General features: G+C 39.4%; 1 protein-coding gene across 1 annotated transcript in view; it reads right to left on the minus strand.

Moving 5' to 3' along the window:
• CFAP74 (cilia and flagella associated protein 74) overlaps positions 1–19,463 on the minus strand; it is a 331,535-nt gene that overhangs the window by 157,356 nt on the left and 154,716 nt on the right. The window contains 5 exon segments of the mRNA XM_053690359.1: positions 2,470–2,592; positions 4,040–4,143; positions 10,693–10,879; positions 15,241–15,414; positions 17,338–17,427. Of these exon segments, the coding sequence (XP_053546334.1) occupies positions 2,470–2,592; positions 4,040–4,143; positions 10,693–10,879; positions 15,241–15,414; positions 17,338–17,427 (678 nt within the window).

Below are 19,463 nucleotides of genomic sequence, written 5' to 3' on the forward strand. Positions count from 1 at the left end.
GGGGAGGAGAATATCCCACAAGTAATGGATGATCCGTGGACTGGATACACTTAACAAGAGAAAACTGTCCTAAGAATCCTTATAATAAAGGATATACTGTATGTCCTAAATTGGATCCAAGAGAGGATTAACCTCTTAAGTGCTGATATCATTCAATACCTAGACGGAAAAGGCACTTACCTGAGATCCAGCTGTAGGACAGATGCTGCTACGTAAGTGTGACAGGCACTGCGCTCCCTGTCGTGGATCTGTAGTAAAAGGAAGAACAGAGTAACCAAATCTGGCTTACTGTAAAGGGGAAGCAAATTGTTAAAAGTAAAGCAAAGACTACCTTTCCGCATTTTAACTGCTTAAAAGCCACCACTATTCTTACTAAAGAGATTGACACGGACACAGCTAGACCCCAATCCTTGCTTGCAGGGAAGAGTACCCATAAAAGGATTAATATCTTCAGACACCAACTTCGCACATCCTCCATTGACAGAGGCAAAGAGAATGACTGGGGGTTATGGGTAAGGTAGTTACACTTAACAGCTTTGCTGGGGTGCTCTTTGCCTCCTCCTGCTGGCCAGGAGTTGAATATCCCACTAGTAATTGGAATGATGTTGTGGACTCTCCATGTCTTACTAAATATATATATATATATATATATTTAAAAATGAAAAAAAATATTCTATGTGAAGAACATTGGAATGTAAAATATTTACAACGGCGGTTGAGTTTAGCGTTGTGGGTCTAATGTGGTGTTGGATTAGTGCGCAAGCAATAAATATTTGAGTTTTTAAGCACACTCTATTGACTTCTATAGGGAGAAGAATTTAATGCGGTTGCAATATCCAAAGTCCAAATGTTAGCGTGCATCAGCTTTCGCTCACTCGCAATTGACTTTGAACTTGTAATATAAGTGCTATGCTGGCTATATGAATATATACAGGTATACCGCCAGAGTTATCTACCATATTGCAGAAGGCAAGAAGACTATTGAAGCTATCTCAGTCCAGTATTGATGTGTTTTAACATGTTAATTATTTGTTTTTAAAGTTTAGTTAAATTAGATAAGTTTAAATAGGTTTTGTAAATATAAGAGTTTGAATAGGGTTAGATAGCGATCGCCTGAGTAAATCTGATCAGTCTCTCAAAGGCGGTATGTACTAGTGACGCAAGTAACACGCAATGCGCAGTGGTAGGCTATGCTAATAGCCATGAGCTTTTGTTGTTATGAGGGCGTGTACAGACCATGATCATATGACGTATCATTGGCTCAGCCAAACTGAAGTGCTTGACACAAGGGATTTAAATAGAGGTGGGTGATATGACCAGTACATACCGCTCTTCACACTTTGATATCCCATTGAGAAAGGTACCTGATCGGTACAGAAACGTTTAGGGATTATGTCATTTTAATGTGAATCCAATAAAAGTGATGTTTTACTTTGGAAAATCCGGTGAGTGTAGTGTCTATTCTTAGATGAATGGAAAGGAATGTAAATACAGTTATAGATATACTTTTTATCTTGTAATATGCTGGCAATTTAGCACGGTTGCAATATTGCTTATGTTGTCCCATGCAAACAATAGCACGCAACTTGTAATCTAGCCAAAGTTTGGTGCCAAATATCTTAGTTTTAGTGGTATTTGAGTGCAAGCGGAAAAAAAAATTGTTTGCAGATGTTCATTGAAAATAACTTCAAATCAAAAGGACCAATAAATAAAAACAAAGTGTGAGAAATAAAGCAATACATTTTACCTTAAAGGGACACTGTAAGCAAAAAATATCTAAGCTTGTAACGAACTAACTACCCTAATCAAACATTTTCTCAATATAATCTCATAATGAGATTGTTACCGTTTTGCCGATTTCTTTCTTCAATTATTTATTGCTTTCCAAACCCACTCCGTGGGTATCCTTAACTCCTGTGCAATCCGGGCTGACAACCGCGGTTTGAATATGGCGCCTCTAATAAGCTCTGCGCATGCGCAAGATTGCGCAACGTCACAGAAACCGTCACTCCTTGTAATGCGCAAGCGTGATTCCTATCTGTGGGTAACTTCAGATTCACTAGTTGAAAATGCGCATGCAATATTTCGCCGATTTTATGCGCAGTAGGACAAATTAGTCTCTTAATGAGATGCATAAACATGCAATATGATTGGTTACTGTATCCTAACACATAGTGCCGACATTTGTGGGCTGGATATCGTGACGTAATCACCGAAAACTAAATATGATTTTTCTACCGTTATGCTTCTTCGTTTTACAACATTTATAGGTCAGTATGTTTTAGTTTATGCTTATTACATGTTATATGGGGTTTGTTTATAATAAAAATAGTAAAAGATAGTAATCCTTTAACAAAAAGCACACAGAGAATATTCATTTTATTTTAAAGCTTAACCATGCAAACATTGTACGTAATAAAATCTAACCTTGGGTATATAATTGTTACACTTAAAGGATTAAATACTTACAGCTTTACAACTGGAATTATCAAATGTTATCTCAAATAAAATATGTGCTTTTCCAGGAAATGTTGGAGTGAAAATAACTGGAATTTTCACAGTTTTTAAAGGTCCAATTTCCCCTTCTGTTATCTGAAATTAGAGATAATATCACAGTAGTAAAATATTTCATACCTTATTTACTGGTACGGAAAAAAAAAAGTGAGGCATTATACTTACACATTCTATTAGAGGATGAAGATAAGAGTCATTATTATAAATTGCTAATTGGTAGCTACAATTAATATTTTATATTTTTAATGGTATGGGCAGGGAACCTGTACGCCCACATTAAAAGCCAATGAGGCAGAATCCATACCTGAATTTATGATTGGCCAGGTGTTTACATGTGATGTGCCTCCCCCTGTACTAGGTTTTACCAATAATCTAGGGCAGTCAGACCAGGATGATTTATATTTACTCTAAAATGGAGAATGGCTTAAGAAGCAGCTCAAAAGCTGTTTTTCCAGCTTGATAAATTGAACCTCATGTATATAAGAACTATAGCCGTTATTACAATCAAGCAGAACTAAAAGCTGATCTCCTTACTTTTCATTGGGTTTTAAAATTAAACTCCATTGAAACTCATTCAAAAACTTCACAATAATCCATTGTCCATAATGCATTTAAACACATTTGTAGCACAAAAAAACATCCCCTACTCCTTGCATTTTGACAATTCAACAACAATATTCCATCAAAAAGAAAACACTAGTTTCCGTGTCTTTTTACAGGATCTTTTGACTCCTCAGATGGCTGTTTCGGCTTTTACTGAAGTCAACAGGAACAAAAAACATAAATTTGCAAGAAAAAAAAACTTTAAACTTGACATGTGCTGTGATTAAGTCACGTTTATAGCGTCCTCTAACAGGCATAAAAAATGTGTCTGACTTTTAAAACCAGTATTACCTAAATGTGAAACACACATAATATTCAATAAATTAATACCATCGGTTTAGAGTTGCTAAGCAACATACTCTGAGAAACTAATGTTTCTAAAACCAACCAAATTGCTTAATACTAAGTAAAAATGGGGGGTTACATATCAAACTTGACGACATTTTTTATGCACTTTTAAAACAGAATAAGAAATAGATATGCACATTCGGATCCTTCGTGAGGATCCAAATGCGGAAGTAGGCAGTCGCTTGTGCAGGTCGGCTCTTTTCGTAGATGGATTTATTCTTCTGAAACTTCCCCACACTAAGATCTGTGCAAATCCATATCTTAGTGTGGGAATATTTCACAAGAATAAATCCGTCTCGAAAAAGAGCTGAATGGTATGAGCGGCCACCTACTTCCACATTTGGATCCTTGCGAAGGATCTGAATGCACAATATCTAATACAAAGTATGTAAACCTAGCAACAACAAAAAAGAACATAACATATTTCACCAGCTGAACACTTTACGGTTCTGTTTTTACTCCAGATAAGTATATCACCAATTTTGCACAACATTTCAAATGTGATAATTAAAATATGATTGGTAATAAACACCCGACCATGATACAGCAATCTACAGTTGTTAATTCCACTTACTTCCCCCAACTTGATTTCTATATAATCCTCTTCAATGTGATCCTGTAGATCTCCATCCTCTATTGTGTCTTCTACAAGTGTGACAGCATCTTCAGTAACAAGCTCTACATATATGGTATAGAAATGATAAGCAAGAAATCTCTCATTAACAGCATACACAATAAATATGTATGTATATATATATATATATATATATATATATATATATATATATATATATATATATACACACACACACACACACACAGTATCCCACAAAAGTAAGTACACACCTCACATTTTTGTAAATATTTTATTATATCTTTTCATGTGCCAAAACTGAAGAAATTACACTTTGCTACAATGTAAGGTAGTGAGTGTACAGCCTATGTAACAGTGTAAATTTACTGTCCCCTCAAAATAAATCAATACGCAGCCATTAATGTCTAAACCGTTGGCAACAAAAGTGAGTACACCCCTAAGTGGAAATGTCCAAATTGGGCCCAAAGTGTCAATATTTTGTGTGTCCACCATTATTTTCCAGCACCAGAGCTTCACAGGTTGCCACTGGAGTCCTCTTCCACTCCTCCATGACGACATCACAGAGCTGGTGGATGTTAGAACTTGCTCTCCCCCACCTTCCGTTTGAGGATGCCCCACAGATGCTCAATAGGGTTTAGGTCTGGAGAAATGCTTGGCCAGTCCATCACCTTTATCCCCCTTTAGCAAGGCAGTGGTCATCTTGGAGGTGTGTTTGGAGTCGTTATTATGTTGGAAAACTGCCCTGCGGCCCAGTCTCCAAAAGGAAGCGCTCATGCTCTGCTTCAGTATGTCACAGTACATGTTGGCATTCAAGGTTCCCTCAATGAGCTGTAGCTCCCCAGTGCCGGCAGCACTCATGCAGGCCCAGTCCCTGACACTCCTACCACCATGCTTGACTGTATGCAAGACACACTTGTCTTTGTACTCCTCACCTGGTTGCCGCCACACACACTTGACACCATCTGAACCAAATAAGTTTATCTTGGTCTCATCGGACCACAGGACATGGTTCCAGTAATCCATGTCCTTAGTCTGCTTGTCTTCAGCAAACTGTTTTTTGCTTTCTTGTGCATCATCTTTAGAAGAGGCTTCCTTCTGGGACAACAGCCATGCAGACCAATTTGATGCAGTGTACGGCGTATGGTCTGAGCACTGACAGGCTGAATCCCCCCCCCCCTCAACCTCTGCAGCAACGCTGGCAGCACTCATACATATATTTCCCAAAGACAACCTCTGGATATGATGCTGAGCACGTGCACTCAACTTCTTTGGTCGACCATGGCGAGGCCTGTTCTGAGTTGAACCTGTGCTGTGAAACCGCTGTACGGTCTTGCCCACCGTGCTGCAGCTCAGTTTCAGGGTCTTGGCAATCTTCTTATAGCCTAGGCCATCTTTATGTAGAGCAACAATTCTTTTTTTTCAGATCCTCAGAGAGTTCTTTGCCTTGAGGTGCCATGTTGAACTTCCAGTGACCAGTATGAGAGAGTGTAAGAGCGATAACACCAAATTTAACACACCTGCTTCCCATTTACAGCTGAGACCTTGTAACACTAACGAGTCACATGACACCGGGGAGGGAAATGACTAATTGGGCCCAATTTGGACATTTCCACTTAGGGGTGTACTCACTTTTGTTTCCAACGGTTTAGACATTAATGGCTGTGTTTTGAGTTATTTTGAGGGGGCAGCAAATTTACACTGTTATACAGGCTGTACACTCACTACTTTACATTGTAGCAATGTGTCATTTCTTCAGTGTTGTCACATAAAAAGATATAATAAAATATTTACAAAAATGTGAGGGGTGTACTCACTTTTGTGGGATACTGTGTGTGTATGTGTATATATATATATATAAATATCACTATAGTTTACTAGTCATGTTGATACATCCAAAATGATTGATAACAAAATTAAGATATAACTGACTGAAAAACAAAAATAATGACTTACCAGATAATTTCCTTTTCTTCGATACAGGGCATTCATTACTTTTGGGAATACAGAACCTGGCCACCAGGAGGAGGCAAAGACACCCCAGCCAAATGCTTAAATACCTCCCCCACTTCCCTCCCTGTCAATGAACAGTAGGAGAAATATCAGGGTGAAAAAGGTGCCAGAAGAAAGCAATTTAAATTTAAGGCCGCCCTCCGGAGAGCATGGGCAGGAGCTGTTGACTCTCCCTGTATCGAAGGAAAGAAAATTATCTGGTAAGTCATCATTTTTGTTTTCCTTCTAAATACAGGGAGAGTCCACAGCTGCATTCATTAATTTGGGGAAAACAATACCCGAGGACATTGAATGCAACGGGGGGGGGGGGGGGATGGGGGGGGTAACAATAAAGTGGGCCAATTTGCGGGCGCCAAAGCCTGAAAAAAATCCCATCTCCCGAAAACTGCTTCAACAGCAGCAAAAGACCCCAAAAAGTTAGCAAGTAACTGCCCAACAATTAGGACTGTAAGAGCCCACATAAGAGACCACACAAAATCACTGATCCCAAAAAGAGCACACAAACCTCTGAGGAGACAAGAGTCCCGCTAACTATGAGGTCAGGCGAAGAAATACTCCTCCACGAACACGACAAGGGGGACAACTAAAAACTCCCAACACCGTACACTTCCATAGGAAGAACACAGAATCAAGCAACTATGCTAAGAGGACTGAGAGAACATTGAGGTACTATCCCAGAAAAAAAGGGAGAGAAGCCCCTTGCAGAACCCGAAGAAAAAGTCTCCTTAGAAAGAAGACCCAAAGAAGGCGGATTACCCGACTGCAAGAGATACTAGGACCTGGAGAGATATTCCAGAAATGTAACAGGTCAATGAATAGACGAATTCAAGGACCATCTGCTACATTGATACAAATAACCGATGCAATCCTAGACAAGAAGTCTAATGTCCTAACAGACAAAATTTGAATGCAACTGCCTGACTGCTGGCCGTGTTATAGCAAAAGGAATTGAAAACCAAGGGTTCATGACCTCAGAATAGAACAGAAACAGAAATCTAGAAATGCGTAGGAGCCTACATATCCGGGGAGAAGTGACGGATGAGACCACCCATAACCACACGTCTGTTAGACAGTCAGGCTAACCCTCAGGCTAAGAACTAGCCGTCCTCGAGAAAAGGTTGTTAGCCGGTTCTTGATAGGACACCCTGGAAGTACCAGAGAGACCCTCAAGAAGAAATATAGAATCAGAGAGAACCAAACCCCCCCACCACCACCAAAACAGGGGGGGGGGAGGCCGTCAACCCAAAAAGTGAAACGAGGGACCTGCTACAAACTGAGGAAAGGACTGACACCCTTCCGAAAAAACCCTTTCATGATACATCAAAACACCAAGGGCAAAGACCCTGTCAAAACTTCATAATAAGGAGCACCCATAATGGAGAAGACCAACCACAAAAACGAGTCGTAGCACAAAAAAAGGAGCATCAGGTACCCTTATGCCTACCCCTGACAGACTGAATCAACCCAAAAAAGGTGAAATATTCGAGGGGAACAATGAAGAATAAACTTCCCCAGCACCAAAAAGGTCCAGAGATCTACCTAAGAATCCCTGACCACGATCCCCTAAGGGCAAGACTAGGACAGGCATGAACGCCCAGAGAACCTAAATCGGATCCCACCAAAGGTACAGATCCGTCAAAAAGACACACCAAGGGAGAGTCCCTCGACCTCCTGCTGAACTCTCAGAGTCAGAAAAAAGATCTACTTCAGAAAGAACCCAACTGGAAAACTTAGAAGACCAGGTCCTCAGAGTAGAAAGAGTGACCGAAGATTCCTAAGAGAAAGCAGAAGGAATCCCAGAAGACACTCTCCCACTGCCATGAAAGTGATAAGCCAAACTGCTCCAGTAGACCAAAGGTAGGTTTCTCGGAATAGGGAAAGATATACCGCAGACTGGCGACCGGTGCAGACTAACCAGAAATCTTTGACAATCTGGAGATAGATAGCACCATGCAAAGCCAAAAAATCGGACTGTTAACATCCCCCACCCACAGTACCAACAAAGGACTGAAGGAAAAGAGCAGGGCAAGCCTATAGAGTATTTTAACTCAAAAGGCCTAGGAGACTTATTGTCTGAAAATCAAACAGAATCAAGAACCACTCTGGAGCCTACCCCAGGAACTCCATTCCAAAACCAAACTGGAAAGGACAAGAGAGATTCTTTAAAAATCCTAGCAGGCGATGGAGAAATCAGAACCACCAAAAATAGGAGCAACCAATACCCAGACAAACAGGATATAGTATAAAAAAAATCTTAGATCCCAGAAAAGCTAGGATCAGAACGAGGCTACTGAAAACAATACGGTCCCTAAAAAACGGAATTTCCTCAACATGATGATAGGAAAATATCCATCCCCCTGATAAGGGAAGAGAGAACCGTATATCAACCCTCAATAGGAAGAAGAAATAAGTTCTACATAGAGAGCATAGAAAACCAAAGAGAGAACCCCTATGGAGCACCAATAGAGGGGGAAAATACACCCCTGTGAAAAGGAAGCAAGAAGGTGGTGGTGAGGGGGGGGAAACGCAGGACTAAATATTCACTTATTAAGAAACACAAGAGAAAAAAATATTATTAAACAAAAAATGGATAAATATTTTACAGTGTAAATTTTCCCATAAACAAGTACAAACAAGGGAATAATATTACCACTTCGACAGACTCAATGCTGAGGGTGAGAGTATTAGTGAGAGTCAAATATTATCCAATGATGACTATGTATATGCAGATATTGCCAGGAGGTTCTTGGTACTTGATCCACGGCTGCAGCTGCTTTCAGAGGTGTGTTACCTACACTCTCTATACGGCAAATTCTATAAAAGGAGAAACAAGTACAAGCCCATATCAAGGTAGACGTTTGTATATTTTATTGCACACACAGTTAAAAACACTTACAGGATTAAAATAATAACAAGCCTGTCTCCCGTTCAGGGTTTGTAGCAAAAGTCCAGATGTCCAAATGTCAGGCTCTCGTGTAACACGGTACACAGCACCGAATTAAATCCTTTAGTTAACTTGTTCCGTAGGAGCCACCAAAGCTCAGCCCCCAACGCGTTTCGTCGACCCTAAGCTGACTTTTTCAAGAGGTTAAGTGGTTATCACTAACCACTTAACCTCTTGATAAAGTTGGCTGGGGCACTCATCACCTCCTATGTCCCAGACAGGTAGAGAAAAAGGATCCTCTCCGCAGTCGCACGTCAGGAATACAGAAATAGGAAACAAAAACGTGACCAAACCAGGTCATGTGGTGCAACGTGCAGGATTCACTACCGGAAAGAAAAGCGCGCCAGTCCATAAAACTGTGTAGCCCGGAATAACCTGTACGTTCCGTAAAAGCCTATGAGCTCCAAACATCACTTGCACATAAGCAGTCAAAATCACATAACAAACATGATTAAAGCCCAACTGTTCAATAATCCCCCTCCGGAGATATTACCCCATGATTCCATAAAGATAAAGGAGTTCCACAGAGACCCTGTCTTCTAACGTTACAAGCATGTAAAAATGGAAACAATCTTACCGGAATCTATGCCGTGGAACAACATGGTCCTCCAAGTTTAACTGATTGTAGCAGCGCTTCTGACATGGACTTGAGTGCAGAAAAGCAGGCAGCGAAACTCGTCAATGCTAAATGCTTATGGAGCTGTTAATATGAGTCGGATGGTTTCGCAGAAAGACTCTCCCTTCATCTCCGGACTCATACCTTCATCAATGCTCTCACTGAGAGGCTAACAAGACTACTTAAAACTCCAGTTCCATCTCGAAGAGTACTACCCTCCATAAGAGACAACTCTTCCGACACTTCTCTGCCAAACTCCAAAGTGGGGGAGGTATTTAAGCCTTTGGCTGGGATGTCTGTCTCCTCCTGGTGGCAAGGTTCTGTATTCCTAAAAGTAATGAATGCAGCTGTGGACTCCCTGTATTCAGAAGGAAATCTATGAGATACGTTCTGCAACTTTTGCTGATAAAAGGTTTAATATAACCACCTTGTGATTTCTGTTATTATCCTAAACTATCTAGAATGAATCAAGCATTTTGTATTATACACATATTTCTTAGTTTTTTTAAAAAACTAATGGGATTGTACGCTCAAATTGTAATTATGCTTAAAATGTTTAATTAGTTACAAAAAATATTTGCAATATACGTTTATTGTTTAACCCCTTCACTACAGGGAATTTCAGAAAAAAATCTTGCCTAAAGTACTGGAGAATTTTTAGCATTTTTGCTATCACTCAGTTTACACTTAAATAGAGCCTGTGCTCCATGCTGTCCTAAAAGTACCGGACTTATACGCCCTTAGGATGGCATAGAACGTCCTTAACTATTCTGGCGTTCTGCTCCCCTGCTCAAGTAAACGCAGCTGGATCTAAAGCGGGAATGTGCCTAGCAATGCAGACAGTCCCCCAGGAGCCAATCACCACCTCTTTAAGTCACGTGATCGCAGTGGCGATCATGTGACGTCCGATTAACCCTTTGTTGACGTTTGCATCTGGGACAGATGCATTTGTCCTGAAGGGGTTAATTACTGGCGAATACTATGTACTGTATATATATAAACAATGACTTTCATGTTCTTTAAAAAAAATATGTACAAGCCAATTATACAACCATATTGTACCTATGTCTGAATCTTCTTTCCCTGCAGCACTTTTTGCATCCGTCTTGTCACCTGCAAGGTCTGCATCTTCACTAGCACGCTCACTTTGCCTTGATGCGCCTGTCTCCCCTTGTTCTTCAGCTCTTGATTCTACTGAGGTGTCAGAGTCTTTCTCTTTAGTTATATGGACATTCAAAGCTGGAGATGTCTGAGAAACCATTAAAATATATACAATTTAGGTGTATTCAGATATGAGCTATTCTGTGCATGATTTAAAAATAGATAGGACTATCCTTAAAGGGACAGTAAACTCAATATTAAAGGGGACAGTATACTCTAGAATTGTTATTGTTTAAAAAGATAGATAATCCCTTTATTACCCATCCCCCAGTTTTATATAACCAACACAGTTATATTAATATACTTTTTACCTCTGTGATTACATTGTATCTGAGCCTCTGCAGACTGCTCCCTTATCTCAGTTCTTTTGAGAGATTTGCATTTTAGCCAATCAATGTAGACTCATAAATAACTCTACGGGAGTGAGCACACTGTTATCTATATGGCACACATGAACTAGCACTGTCTAGCTGTGAAAAACTGTCAGAATGTACTGAGATAAGAGGCTACCTAGGTTTAGCTTTCAACAAAGAATACCAAGAAAACAAAGCAAATTTGGTGAGAAAAGTAAATTGGAAAGTTGTTTAAAATTACATGCCCTGTCTGAATCATGAAAGTTTAAGTTTGACTGGACTGTCCCTTTAAAGGGACAGACTACAATAGATATTTTTTTATTGTTTTAAAATATTGATAATCCCTTTATTACCCATTCCCCAGTTTTGCTTAACCAACACAGTTATATTAATATACTTTTTACCTCTGTGATTACATTGTATCTGAGCCTCTGCAGACTGCTCCCTTATCTCAGTTCTTTTGAGAGATTTGCATTTTAGCCAATCAATGTAGACTCATAAATAACTCTACGGGAGTGAGCACACTGTTATCTATATGGCACACATGAACTAGCACTGTCTAGCTGTGAAAAACTGTCAGAATGTACTGAGATAAGAGGCTACCTAGGTTTAGCTTTCAACAAAGAATACCAAGAAAACAAAGCAAATTTGGTGAGAAAAGTAAATTGGAAAGTTGTTTAAAATTACATGCCCTGTCTGAATCATGAAAGTTTAAGTTTGACTGGACTGTCCCTTTAAAGGGACAGACTACAATAGATATTTTTTTATTGTTTTAAAATATTGATAATCCCTTTATTACCCATTCCCCAGTTTTGCTTAACCAACACAGTTATATTAATATACTTTTTACCTCTGTGATTACCTTGTATCTAAGCCTCTTCTGACAGCCCCCTGATCACATGACTGACTATTTATTATCTATTGAGTTGCAGTTAGTACTGTGTTGTGCTAAATCTTAAATAACTTCTCAGGCGTGGACACATTGTTATCTATATGGCCCACATTAACTACCAGTGTCCTGTTGTGAAAAGCAAATAAAAAAGCATGTGATTAAGAGGCTGTCTATAGAGCCCTTGAAACAGGCAGAAATTTAGATTAGAATAGCCAATAGAATTACAGTAGCTCTTATTCTATTGACTATTCAAATCAGCCAACAGAATTAAAGTAGCTCTCATCCGATTGGCTGATTTGAATTTGAAAGCTCAAATCAGCCAATAGGAATTCAAGGGACGCCATTTTTAATCGCGTACCTTGAATTCCTATTCAGTGTACGGCGGAGATCGTAATGAAGAGGATCCTCCACGCTCCATGCCTCCGTTCTTCAGTTCCAGTGTCGCCGGTCTTCAGTTCCAGAGTGGACGGTCTTCAGCTCCGCGGTCATCGGGCTTCAACTCCTCCGCTCCGCGCCGGCTGGTTCCTGGAAGAAGAAGAAGAGGTCGCCGCCTGGAAGAAGACTTCTCCGCCTGGAACAGGACCTTTTCCGCCGGTCTTCAGGACAGGTAAGGACCACTTGGGGGTTAGACTTAGGTTTTTTTAAGGGGGGGATCGAGTGGGTTTTAGAGTAGGGGTGTGTGGGTTGTAATGGGGGGGGGGGGTGTTCTTTTTTTTTACAGGTAAAAGAGCTAATTACTTTGGGGCAATGCCCCGCAAAAGGCCCTAATAGAGCTGATTACTTTTATAAATTTAGTTTAGGGTAGGGAAATTTTATTATTTTGGGGGGCTTTGTTATTTTATTAGGGGGCTTAGATTAGGTGTAATTAGCTTAAAATTCTTGTAATTTTTTTTATTTTTTGTAATTTAGTGTTTGTTTTTTTTGTAATATAGATTAGTGTATTTAACTGTATTTTAGTAGAGATAATTGTACTTTATTTAATTAATTTATTGATAGGGTAGTGTTAGGTGTAATGGTAACTTAGGTTAGGATTTATTTTACAAGTAATTTGGTAATTATTTTAACTAGGTAGCTATTAAATAGTTATTAACTATTTAATAGCTATTGTACCTAGTTAAAATAAATACAAAGTTACCTGTAAAATAAATATAAACCCTAAAATAGCTACAATGTAATTATTCATTATATTGTAGCTATCTTAGGGTTTATTTTATAGGTAAGTATTTAGATTTAAATAGGAATAATTTAGTTAATATTATTTAGATTTATTTTAATAATAATTAAGTTAGGGGGTGTTAGGGTTAGACTTAGGTTTAGTGGTTAATATATTTAATATAGGTGGCGGCGGTGTAGGGGGATTAGATTAGGGGTTAATAATTTTAATATAGGTGGCGGTGGTGTAGGGGGATTAAATTAGGGGTTAATAATTTTAATAGAGGTGGCGGCGTTGTAGGGGGATTAGATTACGGGTTAATAATTTTAATATAGGTGGCGGCGGTGTAGGGGGCTCACATTAGGGGTTAATAAATTTAATATAGGTGGCGGCGGTGTAAGGGGGTATTACATATAATATAGGTGGCGGCGGGGTAGGGGGCTCATATTAGGGGTTAATATAGTTAAAATAGGTGGCGGCGGGGTAGGGGGCTCAGATTAGGGGTTAATAGAGTTATTATAGGTGGCGGCGGTGTAGGGGGATCATATTAGGGGGTAATATAGTTAATGTAGGTGGCGGCGGGGTAGATGGCTCAAATTAGGGGGTAATAATTTTAATGTAGCTTGCGGCGGTGTAGGGGGATCACATTAGGGGGTTAATAAATTTAATATAGGTGGCGGCGGTGTAGGGGGCTCACATTAGGGGTTAATAAATTTAATATAGGTGGCGGCGGTGTAAGGGGGTATTACATATAATATAGGTGGCGGCGGGGTAGGGGGCTCATATTAGGGGTTAATATAGTTAAAATAGGTGGCGGTGGGGTAGGGGGCTCAGATTAGGGGTTAATAGAGTTATTATAGGTGGCGGCGGTGTAGGGGGATCATATTAGGGGGTAATATAGTTAATGTAGGTGGCGGCGGGGTAGGGGGCTCACATTAGGGGGTAATAATTTTAATGTAGCTTGCGGTGGTGTAGGGGGATCACATTAGGGGGTAAGACATTTAATGTAGCTGGCGGCGGGGTCCGGGAGCGGCGGTTTAGGGGTTAATACATTTATTATTAGGAGTGAGAGGGGGGATTGCGGATAGACAGGTATACGTGTCAGGTTATTTTTGGGAGGCGTGTTAGACAGTAACGGGAGATTTAATATTTTAGTAAGTTTTTTTATGCAGCGGCAGTTTCTAAAGTGCCGTAAGTCACTGGCGACTCCAGAAATTTGTACTTACGCTTATTTCTGGACATCGCTAGTTTGTCCGACTTACGGCACTTTAGCAATTGCCGGCGCCGTATATGTTATAGCTCGCTGTGCGAGCTGAAACTACGGGCTGCGCAGGTTTCCATGCTTGCACCAAAACCTGCGCCGTATATCGGATCGCGCCCCAGATTCCTGCTACAAATTACAGGGACAGTAATGTCAAAAACAAATTTTCATGACTCAGATAGAGCATGCAATGTGCCAGACAGCGTTTCAAATCTTATGGAATTTTAACCTTTTGAGCATAATAGATTTGTCTGTGAGTGGCTGATTGCTGTCACATGATACAGGAATGCTGACAAATCGCAGTAACTTTTGAAATCTAACTGCTTATTTAAAATGCAATACTGTGCTATTGTATTCTCTTTTACTATGCACTTTTTGATTATGCAACTCTATTGTATTTAACGAACCTTTAAAGACCAGCTTTAAAGGGACATGAACCCAACATTTTTCTTTCATGATTTTGAGCAAACTTTCTAAAACAACTTTCCAAGTTACTTCTATTGCCATTATAGCTTCATTCCCTAGGTATCCTTTGTTTAAGGAGCAGCAATGCACTGCTGAGAGTTGGTAAGCTAATGACAAGAGGCATATATGTGCAGCCTTCAATAAGCAGCTAGCTCCCACCTCTTGAGCCTACCTAGGTATACTTTTGAACAAAAGATACCCAGAGAATTAAGCAAATTAGGTAATATGGTCTATCTGAGCCACAAAGGAAACATTTGGGGTTTTATGTCCCTTTAATTAAACATGAAAAAAGCATGCACATTATGATAAAATAAATAAAACTTACTGCTTCTTCCAAAGATGTTTTTTCTTCTGGATTTTGGTTGAGATTAGCTTGTGATAATTCTCGGATGTAAAACTTTGTTCCCAGGGCCCCTCGATTTGTGAGAGTGATAGTCTGAAGCACAGTCTCCCCGATCACATGAGTTCCAAAGTCAATGTTCTCTTTGTCTACAGTCAGCTGTGATGGAAAACACAACCACAGATATTTAATATAATATTAGGTATTAATTCTATGACATATTTATATAAATGAGAAGTCATTGGCCTAGATTCATAAAGGTTTGTGAGGAAGACCATGTCCAAAAAAAGTAGAGAGAGTTCCTTCATTTATCTTTTTAAACTTGTCTCATCTCTCCTCCGCTCATCTAATTAGATAGAGATCCACAGATCTCGAGAAAGCCCTTTATGGGTGAAACGTGTTGACCGGGATTAAGCCTAGATTAGGACTTAAAAGTTTTTCTCCCTGTGGAGCTCCGTCTGATCAGAGGGGCGGAGGGGAGACAGGATCTACAGCAGCACCAGCAGTTATGTGGAAGAGGAGACACATGATCAACTAAGGAGGAATCTCTGGGTGACGTGCTGTAGATAGGTCCAGCTGGGTTGTGTAGCCACCTAGTGTTAAACAGTCTCAGCACAGCCTCAGATCTTGAACAGGATGGAAGACAATGCACAGTAGACGTTCTATTACTCAGATGATAAAGGAGTAAGAATATTTCAGTAAGATACATTACTTATTTTCTTAACTTATTTTGGTATTATTAGAGGGATGTCCCGATTATAGACTTGGATAGTATATCCAGATTCTACTGTGTCCACTTTTTATTTAGAGATTTGGTATACACTGCTTTTAAAACTGAGATTTAATAAATGTTAATATTTGTATTTATATTGCGATTTTAATTTTACCTGCAAACATTTATTCAATATATGTTTTTGCGAGCTAGCTGTTTGCAATAATAGCATGGAACACATGTTGGTGGTGTCCCAAGACTTTGATTAGCTATTATAAAAAACGTTAAAGAGATAGGAAACCCACATTTTGTTTTCAACAGTTCAAAACTTATATATATATCAAATATATTTTTAAATGGTAAATTTTTAAGATTTTCTTGCAATTTTAATAAGAAAATTAATACAGCGCCAAACACATTTTAGCATTATTATACGGGCGCTATTACAATATTCCACCTAGGTAGACACATCATGGTGGCCCGAATGCGCAATAAAACTAATTTATTTCCAATGCATTGGCAGAATTGGCCCCCTCTCTCCAGCAGCGAGTCACAATCTATTTGCCGGATTCTGTGGATAGTGATGTTGATGCCGGAGAGAGTGGTGTACCAGAGCACTGGAGTTCGGGTGACTCTGGAGAGAAAGGAGCATCAGCCAATGAGCACATGCGCTGAATATGTTATACAAATATGGCCATAGTGCTTTTCCAAAAGCAGTGCGCATGCGAATAATATAATAAGCAAGTGCACAAAGCGATGGGGACTGAACCGGATATTAAAATTTTAAAAACCAGCTGCTTCGACATGTGGTCTTGCAGATGGAAAACAATCTTGTATAACTGCTGCCTTATAGAGCCCAAGACATAGGCAGGCTACTGAGCTTACGTCCCTGTTTTTCAACAAAAGATACCAAAAGAACAAAGAAAAAATGATAATAAAAGCAAAATAGAAAGTTGTTTAAAATCGCATGCCCTATCTGAATCATAGAAAAAAATAAATAGATTTCATATCCCTTTAATAGGACATGCAATTTTTTTACTATAATGGACCTTTAAGATTTCTAAAATAATGATCTGAAGCCCCCATGTATTAGGAACTTGGCCATCACTGATCCAGTGTATTAAATTCATAGCTGTTAGAAAACCATTCAATATAAAAGAGGGATTTTAATGGGATTCTCATTATCTGGATCTATTTAGTAAACAAATGTTATTTTCTTTAATAGAAATATCTTAATAAAAAAATGTTGCATTTGTAAAAATACACGCTTCTATTCTGAAATGTGCTGATATGATTTTGGTTGGTGCTGTTATTCTTTTGTTTAAGATATCAGGAAGATTACGGACTAATATCCATTTAGTTTGTCTTACCTCGCATTTCTTGGTTGAACATTTTAAAGGAATAGAAAATGAACCAGTCTGAGCCAAGAACATAACTTCCCCTTCAAGGTCCTCATTCAGCTGAAAATAAATAATTACAAAAAATTAAATAATCAAGTGACCTTAAAGGACCACTCAATGCAGTAGAATTGCATAATTAACAAGTGCACAATAAAATGACAATGATTTAACACCTACTCTGAATTTCAAATAAGCAGTAGATTTTTTTTCTAAAAAATAATTTTTTTTCTTCCATTTTCCGGCCCCCTGTATCATGTGACAGACATCAGCCAATCACAGACTAGTATACATTTATCCTGTGATCTTGTGCACATGCTCAGTAGGATCTTGTCCCCCAGAAAGTGTGAATATAAAAAGACTGCAAAAGTGGAAAATAGAAGTAAATTGAAAAGTGCCTTAAAACTGCTGCCCTTTCTGAAACATAAAAGTTTATTTTGACTTGAGAGTCCCTTTAATTAATAGTATTCATTGGTAGACATGGGAAATGTTTTTATTATATTTTGAGCTTCCCTTATCTGAAATTTTTTCAAAAAGCTCATACTTCTTTTTATAAAAGTTTGTTTCAGTATGTCTACAAATTGTGGTTAGTAGAATACCCAAAATTAAACCCATGTTGCCTATAATGAGTGCTAAGCCAAAGGTACGCTGCATTTGGCCAAATGCTGTAATTTACCCTCCTATTTTGCTTTTAATCTAGATGTGAGCTTGCAAGAAAGTGCCAGACTTTCTATTTGTTGTGTTAAGAATTTAGTTTTTTCATTTCGCCTATGAGCTTACACCCAGGCTGATCTGGGGTTAACTGCATGACTCCGTGAAAGCTGTGCAGCTGGCTGTGAGTGCTGGAGATCACCCAGGGCTGTGCATTTTGCAGGGTCGTGTGATGTGTACCCAGTTCAGTTTGAGAGTGCAGTCTATTTCGGTGTTTTGCATGTGTCTAGTGAAATTACAAATGGCCTGTAAAGGGATAACAGTTTTTACCATATTTGCGCGTCTCATTTCCCGTTTTTTTTTTTTAAAAAAACTTCAGTTTCTGGTAGAAGAAAAGCCATATCAGGCATTAATTAAAGGGACATGAAAACCCAATTTTTTCTTTTGTGATTCAGATGGAACATAGAATTTTAAACAACTTTCTAATTTACTTCTATTTATCTTCATATAATTTCTTTGTTTTCTTTGTATCCTTTGTTGAAAAGCAGGAAGGTAAGCAGTACATGGCAGCAGTTTTGCAACAATGTTATACATTAGCAAGAGCACTAGATGGCAGCACTATTTCCTGTCATGTAGTGCTCCAGATATGTGTACGCTACCTATCTAGATATTTCTTTTTCTCATTACCCCCCTTTCTTCCAAAATCTCCACCCCCCATTTCTCTATAACTGTTGATAATTCCATCATTACCCCTACCCCACATGCCTGATGTCTTGGGGTCACCCTTTACTCAGATCTTTCCTTCACTCCTCACATTCAGTCCTTGGCTAAAGCCTGCCGCTTCCACCTTAAAAAAATCTCTAAAATTAGACATTTCCTTACACAAGACACAACTAAGATTTAATCCACTCTCTCATCCTGTCCCGCCTCGACTACTGCAACTCCATCCTCTCTGGTCTCCCTAGCTGCCGCCTAGCTCCTTTACAATCCATAATGAATGCCTCTGCCAGACTCATCTTCCTTACACATCGCTCTTCATCTGCTGCACCTCTCTGCCAATCCCTTCACTGGCTTCCTCTTGCCTCCAGGCTTAAACACAAAATTCTCACTCTGACATACAAGGCCATCAACTGCACTGCTCCCCCCTATATCTCAGACCTTGTCTCCAGATACTCTCCTTCCCGTCCCCTTCGCTCTGCTCATGACCTCCTACTCTCCTCCTCTCTTGTTACTTCCTCACATTCCCGTTTACAGGACTTCTCCAGACTGGCTCCCATCTTGTGGAACTCTCTGCCTCGCTCCACAATAGTTTTGAAAGCTTCAAGTGCTCCCTGAAGACTCTTCTATTCAGGGATGCATACAACCTGCACTAACCTTCCTATCTCCACTGCTATCCCCTTAAACCCCCTTAGCATGTAAGCGTATGAGACCAACAGTGCAACTCTCGG

This window comes from Bombina bombina, chromosome 8 (genome assembly GCF_027579735.1).
Source record: "Bombina bombina isolate aBomBom1 chromosome 8, aBomBom1.pri, whole genome shotgun sequence".
NCBI lineage: Eukaryota > Metazoa > Chordata > Amphibia > Anura > Bombinatoridae > Bombina > Bombina bombina.